The sequence below is a fragment of the Zea mays genome, chromosome 6 (assembly GCF_902167145.1).
Source record: "Zea mays cultivar B73 chromosome 6, Zm-B73-REFERENCE-NAM-5.0, whole genome shotgun sequence".
Classification (NCBI taxonomy): domain Eukaryota; kingdom Viridiplantae; phylum Streptophyta; class Magnoliopsida; order Poales; family Poaceae; genus Zea; species Zea mays.
In genome coordinates this window covers 145800018-145814716 of record NC_050101.1, presented here as the reverse complement: position 1 = coordinate 145814716, position 14699 = coordinate 145800018, and the positions used below count along the sequence as shown (strand labels likewise).

The following is a 14699-nucleotide window of genomic DNA, read 5'->3' as shown; positions in this document are numbered from 1 at the left end:
GGCCAACATTCTTAACCTTAAGAACATCGGGTCGTAGAAACCGACGTTCTTAACTTCTTTAAGAATGTCAGGGCTGACATTTTCCCCACTTTTCCTGTAGTGCTTTCCAAAAGTAGCGTGCAACATGGGTATGGGTAAGTAGATCAATATATTATAGACGTACATCTATATACTACGATTAGGCTTATCTTGTGGAAGAGCTCTAAAGTTAGTTCTCAGTGATCCAATTCATCTCTCTCTCCCTTATGGTCACGTGGACATAGCCGTTCCCTATACTATGCAGTTGTGAATTTGCTTTTGATCAATCCAACCTAGTCGATTGTTGGAGAATTCATCTAGTCTCGAAGGCCCTCCTTCTAGTTTCTTTACTTTAAAATTTATTTATATTAATTAAAATATATTTTTTATGATTTTTGACATCCTCAGTTCTGCCTGCATTTCGAATTGATTTTGTTGGTGGAGTTGAATGCTAGGACATGTGTGAGAAGTGAGAACCACATGTTTCTTAATCTGCCATATGAGCACACTAAATCTTTTTGTTGTCCTAATGTTACTCTTTTTCTAGGATTTTCTTGTCTCGTGAAATTAAAGGTCAAATCATGATATTTTCAACTAGTTTTTTATGGGTGCCATTGGGGTATAGGCCTTGTTCTCCTCAGATAGTTTGACGACTTGTAATACGAGGTGAGCAGCTCTGAAGCTAGGTAGTTTTTTTATAAGGACGAGCTAGGTATTTGAAATACAGTCTAGTGATACACATTACATTAAGAAACTACTCATGTTTTTTTGTGTCAGAAAAGTTAGTTTACTTGGGGGCAAAAAAAAGAAAAAAATCAAGTTTAAAAAATCCATTTGTTTATCCAAGCTCGGCCGCCCGTCCTAGACCACCAGGAGAGTAATGAGATCAATGAAGAATACGACGTTGCTGTCACCCAGAAGATCCCATGGCATATGCATACACACATAATCTAATGGAGAGAATCGTATATACAGTGAAGGAAGTAAACAAGACAACAACAGCCCATCTAAGATGCGCACTCGTGTTAGTTGGACCTTACCCATCACTACAGGAATTCTTCTCATCTTTATTCTATCCCATTTGTTTCTTTGGCACACATGATCCACACCTGCCCCCCGACTGACCCCGGACGGACTATGGGTTTGCTTCCGCGTCGGAAAGCGTCACTGCGTCCGCTTTACTTCACCTTTACTGCGGCGCTACCTACGTGACGCGAACTGAGCCAGAGCTCGCTCACCTGGCACTGGCAGGCACTTCCGCGCACTGGCAGCAGCAGCTCCGTCGGTCTCCCTTCCCCGTCACTCCCCCAGGTCTGCCACTCCGGCGCGCGTCCGGCTGAACCAGCTACGGCCGGCAGTATTGCTGAGGAAGTAAAGATGAGTGGACGTGGCCGTGAAAATTTGTAAACGAAGCAAGTGCGGTGCGGCAGGGGAGAGGGAGAGGGGGCGACCGACCGTCGGAAGGTGGCTGCGATCGACCTGCCAACCGCCCCCACGCCGCGCACGCACTGCTGCCCCAGCACACGCCTCTAGAAATTCCAAAACGAGCACGGCCCGGCACGAGGCCGCCCGCCAGTGCCAGTGCCAGTGCCGGTCCCTCCCTCTCTTGGCTGGTGCTGGCCTGGATCCTCCACGCGACGCCGCCGCGGCTCCCTTCTCGTCTCGTCGTCCAGTGGTGGGTGGTGGCGGTGGTGGTGGAGTGCAGATCCGCGCATCCGTACGTGGATTGCCTTCCGTCTTTGCCCATTGCTGTTGGCCAGTAAGCAAAAGCTCCTCGCTTGCTTTTTCTTGGACGGATTCCGTTCTTCTTCGCATTCAGATCCAAATCTCTCCCCTTTGCTCTCTACGTTCAGGTCGGCGTGGATTTGAGAGCTGCGTGTGTGTGTGTGCATCCGTGGTTTGGTTACTTCTCCGGCACTCAAGATCGAAGTCGCAGGACTTGTTTGGGTTCAACTGAACTCCCGTGTCCTGCGCCAGGACCGCCACTGATGAGACACTCAGATTTAGGATGGCTTTCATCCGCCGCCATTGCTGAGCTTCTCCAGTAAAGACTGGAATTTTTCGCCGCGCCAACCTTTAACTGTAAGTGTCTCAATAGAAGCTTCTCTTTGTTGTACGCCGTCTGCTTCGTCAATTTTCGATGGACTTGAAAAGAGATTGTTCATATGCTTATGATTAATAGCAGCTAGTGCTGTTTATCCACCAAATAAGCAGGTATGGATTACCTGGGTTAGATTTGTGTTGTAAACTGACATTGCCTGCTACTATAAATGCTCCACCTTTTGATGTTTTAAGGATTGTTGGACAAACTAATCTAATAGGAAATTGAACTTCAATAATTGACCTACAAGCTGATGCTGTCGTGTCGGTTGTGGAAATGCAATTGCTTAAATTAACTGGGACCTGACACCCCTCTGAATGTACATGTAGATATAGAGTCCACAAAACACTTGGTTGGTCTTGTTCTTAGGCGGTTACAATGTTGCTTTCTCCTGATTAATTAGTATGTCACACTAATACCTGTTCAAGGAGCAGTTGAGCAACGCCTTCACTGGGGCCAGCTCAACCTACACTGCAATTGCAATCTTGTTAATTGATATATTATTTCCATTTGTTTGTGACATGTTCTTATCCTCTTGCAGGTATTTCATGATACAAAAAAATGTCATCAGACTCCAGTCTAACCGAATCCCTACATGAGAGAACAATTGTCTTTGGCCTTAAACTTTGGGTTGTGATTGGGATCGCTGTTGGAGCGTCCCTCTTGGGTATTCTTCTCATTCTTCTCATATGCCTTACCATTCAAAGTTGTATCAAGAGGTCACGCAAGCCACTCAATGACCGTCGACTGCACCAGATCCCTCCAGCGTACAAAGATATCAAGGAAGTGGGGATGGTAGACCAATTTCCTGCCAAAGATTTTGTTGTACATGATGGGCTTCTACTCACTATTCAGAATGGGCCTGAGCCTGTTGAACCAGTTGATAGAGATGCGATTCAGTTGGCTCAGGAGGAAAAGTTGAAACAAAGAGAAGAGACCAATGTCTCTGCTTCTTTTCCCATTATGGATGGCTGCGAGGGAACTCAGATTGTTTCTGTCGATGAACAGTCTTCCACGCACGCTACTGTTGACTCTGCACCATTGGCAGGTTTACCTGAATTTTCTTATCTTGGTTGGGGCCATTGGTTCACTCTCAGAGATCTAGACCTTGCAACTGACCATTTTGCAAAGGATAATGTAATTGGTGAGGGTGGGTATGGTGTTGTATATCGTGGCAGATTATCAAATGGCACCCCAGTTGCTGTCAAGAAAATCCTTAACAATTTGTGAGCTTTTTCTGTAGCAATTTTTTATTGAAGCAGTGGCAGTACATGCCTTTGCCCTTCTGCTTTCTTTCTTACAGTGGAATTGTCTGTCATGTGCAGAGGACAGGCTGAGAGAGAATTCAGAGTGGAAGTCGAGGCAATTGGCCATGTTCGTCACAAGAATTTGGTCCGCCTTTTGGGTTACTGTGTTGAGGGTACTCAAAGGTAAGAACACAAAGACACCTTTTTAATTTTTCTCTAAAATATGATGTCCTATGCATTATTCTTTTGGTACTTAAGAGAAAGGGAAGTCATTAACAGGAATCACTTGACATGTATATGCAACCAGGATGCTTGTGTATGAGTATGTGAATAATGGAAATCTTGAAAGTTGGCTCCATGGGGAATTGTCCCAGTACAGTTCTCTCACTTGGTTGGCTCGCATGAAAATCCTTCTGGGAACTGCAAAGGCGTGAGTAACTCCTTAACCGAATATAATATGTTTTTTATTGTTTTTGTTTCAGCAATGCAATTTTTATACCATTTTTGTAATCCAAAGTGTGAATTGACTGGATCTGTACCAGTTAATATCGAAGGCTAACAAAATGGCAAATCTGATTGTTACACATCTCAATCATAGCAACTTCTTGATTAGCTGCTATGTTTACTAGTCACTTCAAATCATCATCTATACTGTTGCGAACAAATATAAGTTTTGACCCAGATCAGCTCTGAAGCAGTCCTTGTCACTATCTTGTGGATCCTACCATTTTTTTTGTGAGACTGGTTTATGATTCTTGTCATTTTCTGGGACCATATTATTATTTCATCATGATTTTTTATTATATTGAACTTTTTTTTGTTTTTATTTGGAATAACATAGCCATCCCCTGTTTGGTGATTAGATGACCTATTTTCTTGGCTATCTGTCACTGGTTGTAAAACATAAATTTGATATAGAGTGCTAAATCTACAGCCTTGCTTACTTACATGAGGCAATTGAACCAAAAGTTGTGCACCGTGACATCAAGTCCAGCAATATCTTGATTGACGATGAGTTTAATGCCAAAATATCAGACTTTGGTTTGGCCAAGATGCTTGGTGCTGGTAAAAGCCATATTGCTACACGAGTTATGGGTACCTTTGGGTAAGTTTTTTGGTACTGTTGTATATCTGAGGCGCGTTCTCTTTGTTTATTCATCAAATCTTGTCCACTGTAATTTTGAGGAAAAATATTGTTACTATTCAATAGTTTTACTCAATATTTTCTTTATTCCTTCACAGCTATGTTGCACCTGAATATGCTAACAGTGGACTTCTAAATGAAAAGAGTGATGTCTATAGCTTTGGGGTTGTTCTGTTGGAAGCTATTACAGGTAGAGATCCAATTGATTATGATCGCCCTACAAATGAGGTAATATTTGTCAAATATCCTTTTCTAATAATTTATGGCATCCTTATTGGTCTTGATAGAAGTGGAAACCCTAACCCTATACCGGGTTGGGTGATGGGTGACATATTAATAATGGTGTTAGGTGGGCCTAGACCCAATACAAATGACAACGACACACACAATACATCTAACACCCCCATAGTCGAAACTCTAGCCATGACAGATGTTGAGACTGGACCGAAACTCAAACATACCGAAACTCTTCAAACATCAGTGTGGGAAGGCTCTTGGTGAAGATGTCGGCGAACTGAGAGGTGGTTGGTACATGAAGAACTCACACATCTCCAATGGCGACACACTCACACACAAAGTGAAGGTCGACCTTGACATGCTTCGTGTGTTGATGCTAGACAGGGTTGGTGGAGAGATATACGGTACCAACGTTGTCGTAGTAGACCAGCATGCTCCATTTTAGCGGACTATGGAGCTTTTGGAGCAGCTGACGGAGCCAGGCTGTCTCGACCACGCCATTAGCCACGACGTGGTACTCGGCCTCGGCGCTGGAGCGAGAGACGACCGACTGATGCTTCGAGGACCAAGAGAGAAGGTTGTCGGCTTGTCGCCTAGGAACACGACATAGCCTGAAGTGGACTTGCGCGTGTTGAGCCAGTCAGCCCAGTCGGCGTCGGTGTAAACGACGAGGTCAGTGGTCGAGGAGCGGCGGAGGAGGCCGAAATCGAGGGTGCCCTGGAGGTACCGCAGGATCCGCTTCATAGCGGTGAGATGCAGTTCCGGGGGTCGTGCATATGGAGGCACACTTGCTAGACGGTGTAGACGATGTTGGGCCGGGTGAAGATGAGGTACTACAATGCCCGACAAGACTCCGAAAGCATGTGGGATCGTTGACGATGTACTGGCGCTGGTGGAGAAATAGGGCCTAGGGATGGCGTTCCATGGTGAGTGGTGACCCTAAGAAGTGGTGCAGCTCACCCATGTCCTTCATCGCAAACTCCTGCTGGAGGGAGGAGATTATGGATCGCAGGAGCATGGGGGAGGAGGCCGTGAGAACAATGTCGTCGATGTAGAGGAGGTACGCCACGTCCAGGCCATGGCGGAAGACGAACATGGAGGATTCCACCTTGGCCTCGACAAACCTCTAGGAGAGCACGAAAGTGGCAAAGCAGCTGTACCATACTTGAGGCGATTGCTTGAGGTCGTAGAGGGACCGGTTGAGCTTGCAGACCATGTCGTAGTGAGTCGGGTCCACAAAGCCGAACGACTGAGTGGCTAAGTGCAGTACACCGTCTCCATCAGAGTGCCATGGAGGAAGACATTCTTGACGTCGAGCTGATGCACTAGCCAAGCCCGTGAGAGAGCTAGAGTCAGAACAATGTGGATGGATTGATGCTACTTCGTACTATTCTGTGCCTGTTATCTTGTTTTTCCAATCTATGATTTCAATGCTGCTACATCCATAAAGCTCAGCCTACTGATGCAGTCCATCTGGATTAACTATAGGACCAACTTGTTTTCTGTACTAATTAAGCTGGTCGTTATGTTATATATTCAAAACTGGAAGGAGTAGTTCATATGGGTGAATGCATATGTAACCTTTTCTACCTGCAAAGATCGTTCAACTTTTGTGCAAAAGTTGCATGTAGAATTTTTCAGGTCAATAAAATTATTTTACAACTCACTGAAGAAGATAAAGGTATCAGCTGATAAATAGCAAACTGTTATATTTGATGGTCCCTCCATGCTCTAATGTGTTGCTGCTCACCTGTAGGTAAACCTGGTTGACTGGCTTAAAATGATGGTTGCCAACAGACGTTCTGAACAAGTGGTGGACCCAAACCTTGAGAGAAGGCCTTCGACAAAGGAGCTGAAACGTGCCCTTTTGACTGCTCTGAGGTGTATCGATTTGAATGCTGAGAAGAGGCCTAGCATGGACCAGGTGGTCCGGATGTTGGATTCTAATGAACTCATACCGCAAGAGGTTTGAATTTGTTTATTTAATTCCATGTAGAACTGTCATAGTCTAGGTTTATTGGGTACGGGGGAGGTGGCTAGGGCCATGGAGACCACTCGCATGGCTAAAAAACTCAATTTGTAGGGGTAAGATAGCTCCTAGGTATTGTATTAGGCTATCTCCAGCAGCTCTCCTATCTTATTCCATATCTTATCTCTTATTTCAATCTCCACACTGTAAACAGTGTCATCTACAGTGCATGACTATATACACGATCTGCTGGACATAGACTTAATAAGACCTTCTCACACCCCGAATCCCTAGGTATTGTATTAATAAGTCCTCACACCTTGAACCTCTACCCTACCCATGCACAGGCCTAGCATGAAATTCGCTCCCACGGGAGGTCAAACTCAGGACCTGAGAAGGTATACTAAGATCACCTAACCAACTCAGCTAGAGGTCCTTCCGCCACTGGCACGGCTAGGGCAGCAGCAAAGGGAGGGAAGAAGCTGGTGAGGGAGAAAAGAAGAAGCTTAACTCTTTAATGTTGCTCATGAACTAGTATGATGCATGCCCTCTCTTTATGAAGATGGAAATTTTATAGATGTGATTCGATCATTCCTAACTTACAGAAGGTAAACTCCTAAACGAATGATGACTTAAGTTGGAAGATAATTCAGCGATGGCATGGTTAGCCTCCTGGTGATGGTGTCGGAGAAGGGGGAGTGGTGAAAGCTGCCTAATGCAATAGCTGTTCTGGGTTGGACTGTTTTGAGCACATGGACTAAATACCTAACGGCCCAAGTATCCGATACTTAGTAACCAGGTTTCCGGAACAATGGGGACGAGGAACGGGAACAGAGTATTTAACACCACGGGGACGAGATTGTTCCCGCATTCCCGGAACGGAATGAACGTTTCCATAAGTGGACAAGTTCTACGTTCCTGCCTTCCTGGTTTCTAAGGCTGTCTCCAGTAGATCGTACATATGGTCGCGCAAATCACGGTTTTGCACTGTAGACTACAATGTTCACCGGGTGAAGTTTGAAATAGGAGATGGGATGTGAGATATGATAGGTAAGCTGCTGGAGACAACTTAAGATCTGATGGTGGACTTTTGTTTTTGTTCTGTATATTTCATGGATGTATCCAATGCATATTGGCAGCATATCTGTATCTGATATGGGATGATATGTCCCCTGCCTGGAGTATCGAGGGTAGTGCACCTGCCAAATCTCCTTTTTGGTACTTAACATTCAATGTGACATTGATGCTTAGCATATACCACCCAGTGAATGGTTGTGTTTTAGCTAGTGTTATACTGTTACACAAGAATAACATCTGTCCCTGGGTTTGCAGGAAAGGAGACACCGACAAATCCGAATCCCTGAGAGTTCAGAAACCGAGCCACTGCGGGGCAAGAATAACAGTGGCAGGAGTGATGCTCCTGAGCATGAAGCGAGGCCACCACGACCTAAGAGCCGAACTTTTTCGTCCAAATGAAAGAAAAAGGGCATATTAGGAGGTATATGGTAGACGCTGAGACGCGCAATGTGGGAAGCAGGAAATCTCAGCTTCGATACATGACGACACAGATTGATGGATTTTTTTTCGTTCTTGGATGTGATGCTTGACAATACATTTTTGTGTTCCTTGACACATGTACAGTGGCGTGTGGTAGTTGAAGGGTGTATAGTTGTATTACTTAGTTCCTAGTTCGTAAAAAAAAACTTCAAAAGAAGAATGCATTCCTACCAAAAAAGGGAAAGGGAAAAAAGATGGGCGTCTGTGGTGGTCGGTTGCAGCAACTGTTGTCTGGTTGCTATGAACTCCAAAGTGCATGAAGAGATCAATGTAACCTTGGATGATGTTTGTGTTTGTTTCGTTTACTCGTAGAATATAAAGGGGAGATAGAAGAATTGGCTTCACTTTCTGGGCTCAGTGTTGATGATGATGACTGTCACGTTGATGAATATGGGAGGGCATGTTGATGAGCCAACATTGCTCCACCCCATGCCAAGAGCCCAGTTTCAGTGGCATCTTAAACCTCTCTGATTCCTACAGGCTTCTGGGCCTGCTGCTCATTAGGCAAGGTTAGTTCCTTGCTATCCTGGAAAGAGCTTTGGAACTCAAGCCACCTGCAAACAAGTTTTCCTCAGTTCTCCTTTACCGGGAAACACAAACTGCTGCTTAGTAAGAAACTATCTTGGACAGCCCTCCTATAAGGTCGTGTTCGGTTGCATACGGATCGGAGAGGATTGAAGGCAGATTAAATCCCTTTCTATTCATTTTTGACTAGCTAGTGATTTAATCTCCTCCAATCTACATCTAACCGAACAAGTCCTGAAAAGAAACTTCCATTTGCATCCCTCCTCTTAAAACTCTGAAACATCTAGCTGAGGTTCAAGCCCTATTTCATGACAGGGAACAGGATCCCTCCTCAGAAGACAAGTGGGAAAATATGGGGTTATGGCACTTTCAGTTCCAAGAAACTACACACACATGCAGTTGCACACAGCTAACATGCTCTTTGCTGGCATCATGTCTCTTCAAGTGGCTTTGGAATTCTTGTGTTTTTTGGGAACATAGGCTCTTGTAGCTTCTAACCAGAGATAGATTATACACCAGGAGCTTGCTTAGAGGAAAGAATAAACGCCTGGATGACTATAATTGTGTTCTCTGGAGCTCCAGGTGTGGAGAGACCAGCTGTTCTTGAATGTTCAGTCAGCTGTCCTGGGCCTCCGTCCACATTGTCTGGAAATTAAAATCTTCAATCCCTTGATATGATTATGGAAGCCAGAAATAGCTTTGGAAGCCGTATCTTCAGAGAACTGGTTATAACTACCTGCTTGGCCATTTGGGAGCTCCGAAATAGCACTGTTTTTTTTACAATGGTCTACTCTTCATGTTTGGAAACATTATTTCAGAGAGGATTTGTCATGGTTATCATCAAGGTCGAGCCTAAAGTGAAAGGGCTCTTACTATGAAGTAGCTTCTTTGTAAGGAGAATTTTCCATAGGTTGTTTTCCTCTTCTTTCTTTTGTTGGGCCTATGTCCTTGTTATTTGTAAATATTCAATCCCCCATTTATTGGAAAACCTAACCCTAAAACAAGCCTATTACAACAGGAAACAACATATACATATAATCTAACACTTTTAATGGAAACCAAATTAGATAGGGGACTTTCTTGGAAGTCAAATTCAGAACCTGAGGACTGTTCCTAAGACCATTTAACTAAATCAACTAGAGACCCTTTCGCATATTGAATGGGTATCATGCATGGGAATTGTGTTCTATCGAGAATTGGCTAATGCCTTTTGCAAATCACGGGTCTAATCATCACTTGTTTTGATGATTTCAATTAATTCCGAAAAAATCGAGGTGAGACCACTTGGGTTGGAAATCTTATCTTCATAACTTTGCATCCATATGTGGATCGTCAAAAATGGAGTTCGTATTTGTACCGGGCATCCATTTATTGCTAGCTAGTTCTGGATTCCGAGAAGGACTCGAACTTGACTTGGATTGGGACTCCACCTATGCATGGACGTCCTTGCTGACTTCTAAAAGTGTTGGCCAAGAAGGAGGATGTACGAAAGCTTATTTTTCATGTTCTCCATTTATTTGGGACATGCTCCAACTTTGGTCTGGGTTCTAAGGTTAAATGACTAGCCCATGACAGTGTCATACAGAAATAGTAGCAAATTGTCGTGTCAGTTTGAAAACCTTGCTGACGTGATATTGATGTAGGACTAGATCTATTTCAAATCTATCGAATAAGATTTTATCGAGTGCTCATGGACCTCAAAGTCGCTTCAGATGGAGTTATGGTGTTCCCAACAAAGTATTGCCGGGCTATCGACGAATTGAAAAATTAACATTGATAGTTTGCACTGTGAGAATCATATTGACCATGACATATATATATACCATCACCATTGTTACTAAATTATATTTGAAATTACAATATTATGTAATAACGAATTCTTAGTTTTATCATGAAAATGAGCTTTTTGATGAATCAGGAAAACTTGGGTTACTAATAACTTTACCAAATTAGAGTAACCCAAGGCATCTCAATGCAATTGAAGAATTTAAGAAGGTGTTTAACAAAGGGAATTCGGTGTGGGTTCTTCGAGGCCTTTGACATACAAACCATGGGTTATGAATACTTTGAGGGTTGCTTTGATTCCTGGTTAGCTCTTTCAAAGACAATTTTTTTCTTCTTCTATATTTGTCAATCTAGTCAATGATTTTTTTTAATGAAGCTTCAATGTGCGAGGATAAAAGTGGACATACTGATGAGACTGATAGCGTTTTTTTGAAGGGTTGTAATGGACGAACAAAAGAACGGATTGATTTATCTAAGCTTCATGTTTAGGTGCACGTTGACCCGATCGGCGTCCACATTCCGTGGAGCGGCGTTCGGTCGGTGGATTGTTAGAACGCCCGATTTATCTAAGCGGGCAGTTCGGGCTAAAACTGATCCTCAGAATCCACGTGTAAGCCTTGTGATGCGTCTGCCCATGGGGTCATCGTCTCTTGTGCTTGAGTCGGTCCCCAACACGAACGCACCATCGAACGCGGGCGCGACGCGAGAGGCGAGCCCACATGCGCGCACGTGACGGCCTGTCTCGGGGCGGGCACGCGCACATGCGCCGCACCGCCTCGCACCGCACCGGCCTCCTCGGCAGCATGCGAGGCGGCGAAGCAGCGCACGGCGTCCGCGCGTCCCCCCTCCTCTCCCGGACCCCCGCCCGCTGACTGCCAGTGCCACCACCGATGCGCGCGCGGCTGCGCGGACTGCCGGGCGGCGGACGCACGGCGAGCGAAGCGGTGGATCCCCCACCGCCGGTCGATGCCTCGGCGCGCCGGGACGGTGTTGCGGCCTCTTGTCTCGGCAACGGAGTATTAGTAATAATGACCGCGTTGCCGATCGCCATGGTCAAACAATTAGTGGTACTCGTAAGTATACGTGAAAAAGGCGGCAATGATTACGGCGTGTTAAGCTGCCAAGGGCGGAGGCGTCCAAAAAGCGCTTTTGTTTCCTGCGACTGCGAGCCAGCTCGGCTTCGCTTGCGCCACGTCCGGCGGCGTCTGGTCCCTCGAGCGGGCCACGGCATATGTGCGTTGCTTGTTCCAGCCTTCCAGGCAACGCTGTCTTGTTCTTCCCTCCCTCCTACGCCTACCGCCTCGGCAAATTTTGTTATCTGCTGGAGCCGGCTCTTCGGCCGTACAGTACAGTACGCAATAATCTTGGCCTGATGATAAGGGGTCGCCGCGCACAGTCACGGACTGACACGCACCTCGCAAAGTTTGAGCGTCCGTCCGGTCGGCGCCGAAAGCTCTAGTTCTGTCCTGGCGCGCCTCCGCTCGGGCAGACGAGCACCACCGCCCGGGACCGACCGGACCCAAGCCGCACGCACGGTTCATAGTCTCATGGACACGCAGAGACGTGTAGTGCGTTTTTGGGCTGGTGTTGTCTGGGTGCCAACCATCGAGTTGAGCCTTAGCGTGTACAGTACACTGCCCAACATAGCAAAACATAAGCAGGCTCGACCGCTTGCAAGTCCGCCTAAACCAATCATCAAAAACAGCTGGAGTGGTTTCTTCATTGATCTATGCGACTGCACGGCACACAGGTGCACGACGAAAAAAAAAACAGAAAAGACTAACATTTTTTTTTTGTTACTCCGCTCCGGTAGTACCCAATATACATGGACATGAACGAATGGAATTCACGTTACATATCAGCTACTCCCTTGTGGCAAACCAATCCTGCAGAAGCAAGAGGGATCAGTCGACCATGTCCTCGAGCACGACGGTGGCGAGCGGCGGGTGCGCGTAGGGGCCCTTGACCCAGGTGTTGGCGATGAAGCGGTAGGGCGCCTCGGTGAGGTGGATGCCGTCCCAGCTGACGTGCGCGTCGGGGTCCTCGCAGGTGGTGGCGCCAGGGAGCCCGCACGACGCGCTCACGTTGTAGTTGTACGGCCCGCCGCCGCCGCAGCACGCCCGCAGAGCGCCGCGCTTGTAGCCTGTATTTACGAGTTGAGTACAATCAGGTCCGATGCGCGTCCTCCACCCACCACCCCTAGCAAATTTTCGGGAGGACAGATAGCTTGTCGTGGCGTGGCAGCACGGTGCCAAGTTGGTCCTGGTGGCCATTCGGGCCGTATATGGAAGGATCCATGGACGGGGTGGAGTGGAGTGGAGGTGGAGCCAAGCCGAGGGGGGGACGGGAGATGGGCGTTCGGTACGCCGTGCTGCTAGCACAGGCTGTGCCAGGATCTGCTCTGCTGTGCGGGTTGGTGAACTCAACTCCCGCTCACACTCACACCAATGTTGCTCTGGCAATCCCTGACACACCTCGCCAGCGTAGGCCATGACCCTAGCTCTCTCTCCCGTCCCCTGGCTGTGGCTGGCGTACGAGCGTCCCCCGCGACAGGCGGGAGGGAGAATTCACGCGATTGTTCGGTTGGTCGGTCAGTGATTAGTGGTGGACCAGGACCAGTGCTCTGCTCGTGGCAGAGGCCCAGAGCAGCAAAGCAGAGCAGAGCAGAGCAGATAGATCTTCCTGGTCCTATGAGAGAAGAGAAGAGAAAAGAAGAGAATAGAATCAAATCAAAACGATCGAAGAAGCGACTGACCGTAGAGGTGCGGTGTGCGCGCGAACTGTATGTAGGGCGTGTAGTAGTCGGCGTAGACGACGCGGGACTCCGGGCGGCGGCGCTGCAGGCGGTCGAGTGCGACGCGGAGCATGGCGTTGTGGTAGAGCGCGACGCTGTTGTACTTCTTGAGGCAGCCGGTGCGCGGGTCGTACTCGGAGCGGTCCTCGGACGGGTACATGGTGAGCGTGATGGGGATGCATCCGGCGGGGAGGTTGCCCGGCACCACGACGTGGCGGGCGCCCTCGTCCAGCAGCCGCTCCACGCCGCCCACCAGCGACGCCACCACCGCCGGCACCATCGTCTTCACCTTCTCCAGCGACCAGTCCGCCTTCCACGCGAAGCTGTAGTCGTTGCCGCCGAACTCGCCGAACACGAACAGGGCCCTCCCGAACAGGGCGCGGCACGCGGCGGGGTCGTCGGGGCAGATGCTGCGCTTCACCTCCTGGAACCACTCCAGCTGCACGCCCATGGACGTGTTGAAGGGCGGGATGCTCCACACGTTGTTGTCCTTGAAGTACTTGAGGTCCAGCGCCGTCGCGCCCATCACCGCGAAGTTGGCGCCCTGGCTGAAGTTGGTGCCCTTGTTCGCCGACGGAGGGAGCAGCGGGAGACCGAACGCCTCGGCTGCGGTTCGTTAGTTAATTATTAATTAATATAGCCAGGCAGCCAGCCACCAAATCAATCGATTCTATCCGGCGACGAGACGAGACGAGACTTGTAACTTACCCAGGAAGTCGATCACGAGGCGGCCGTTGGAGCACCTCGCGTACGGCGGCGGGAACTTGGGCATGTTGGGCAGCTTGCCCGAGTTGATGATGACGAAGTTGCCCGTGTCGGAGAAGGAGTCGCCGAAGCTGAAGATGGCATTGTAGTACTGCTGCAGCGGCTCGCCCGACGCCGCGCCTGCCAGGAACAGGAGCACCGCCGGCAGCCACGCCGGCGGCACCACCGCCGAGAAGCCCCTCCTCCGCGCCATGGCCGGCCGCCACTAAGTACGCACCAACCACAACGGAAGGGAAACCAACCGGCAGTGTGAGTGGTTGTGTGAAAGAGAGAGAGAGAGAGGGTAAGGCGAAAGGCAGGCAAGGGCTGCTGCTATGCTACGCACGACAATGCTGAGGAGAGGGGTTGGATTGTTATATAGCAGGGGCACATGGATTGCAACTTGCTACACGGTGGTGCTAATTATGCCTCTGTTTGCTTGCTTGATTGCTGTGTTTGTTTATTCTGGGGTAGGCCCTTTATACTTCTTTTCTTTTAAAAAAAATAAATAATAAATCTCTCTCTAGTCTCTACGTGCAGTCCATTCAACACCGTTTGATTTGTTTGCGGCTGGCCAT

General features: G+C 47.8%; 2 protein-coding genes across 4 annotated transcripts; one reads left to right on the top strand and one right to left on the bottom strand.

The window, feature by feature from the left end:
• The first annotated feature begins 1117 nt into the window (after nt 1-1117).
• On the top strand, nt 1118-8617 carry LOC103630171 (probable receptor-like protein kinase At2g42960). Of its 3 annotated transcripts, XM_023300378.2 has the most exons (10): nt 1142-1777; nt 1872-2100; nt 2661-3345; nt 3445-3549; nt 3674-3796; nt 4301-4471; nt 4609-4738; nt 6504-6713; nt 7856-7934; nt 8049-8617. In XM_023300378.2, the coding sequence occupies exons 3-9, from the start codon at nt 2681-2683 to the stop codon at nt 7868-7870; spliced, it is 1419 nt and encodes a 472-aa protein (XP_023156146.1). In that variant the 5' UTR covers nt 1142-1777; nt 1872-2100; nt 2661-2680; the 3' UTR covers nt 7871-7934; nt 8049-8617. The 3 variants fall into 3 exon arrangements, with proteins under 3 accessions (XP_008649473.1, XP_023156146.1, XP_008649475.1); XM_008651251.3 differs by lacking the exon at nt 7856-7934 and having other exon boundaries at nt 1118-1777; XM_008651253.3 differs by lacking the exons at nt 6504-6713; nt 7856-7934.
• A 3662-nt stretch (nt 8618-12279) lies between these two features.
• On the bottom strand, nt 12280-14454 carry LOC100283037 (uncharacterized). Its single transcript, NM_001155939.2, has 3 exons — nt 14086-14454; nt 13339-13983; nt 12280-12726 (listed from the first exon to the last, which is right to left on the bottom strand). Exons 1-3 carry the CDS (start codon nt 14333-14335, stop codon nt 12488-12490), a joined length of 1134 nt encoding a protein of 377 aa, NP_001149411.2. The 5' UTR covers nt 14336-14454; the 3' UTR covers nt 12280-12487.
• Nucleotides 14455-14699: the final 245 nt, after the last annotated feature.

What these genes read in the sequence shown, in the direction of transcription:
- LOC103630171 (XM_008651251.3), top strand. Translation starts at nt 2,681, where the DNA reads ATGTCATCAGACTCCAGTCTAACCGAATCCCTACATGAGAGAACAATT. An exon ending in AAGAAAATCCTTAACAATTT is followed by an intron (nt 3,346 to 3,444) that starts GTGAGCTTTTTC and finishes TGTCATGTGCAG; the next exon opens with AGGACAGGCTGAGAGAGAAT. An exon ending in CGAGTTATGGGTACCTTTGG is followed by an intron (nt 4,472 to 4,608) that starts GTAAGTTTTTTG and finishes ATTCCTTCACAG; the next exon opens with CTATGTTGCACCTGAATATG.
- LOC100283037 (NM_001155939.2), bottom strand. Translation starts at nt 14,335, where the DNA reads ATGGCGCGGAGGAGGGGCTTCTCGGCGGTGGTGCCGCCGGCGTGGCTG. An exon ending in CCTCGTGATCGACTTCCTGG is followed by an intron (nt 13,984 to 14,085) that starts GTAAGTTACAAG and finishes AACGAACCGCAG; the next exon opens with CCGAGGCGTTCGGTCTCCCG. An exon ending in GCGCACACCGCACCTCTACG is followed by an intron (nt 12,727 to 13,338) that starts GTCAGTCGCTTC and finishes TCGTAAATACAG; the next exon opens with GCTACAAGCGCGGCGCTCTG.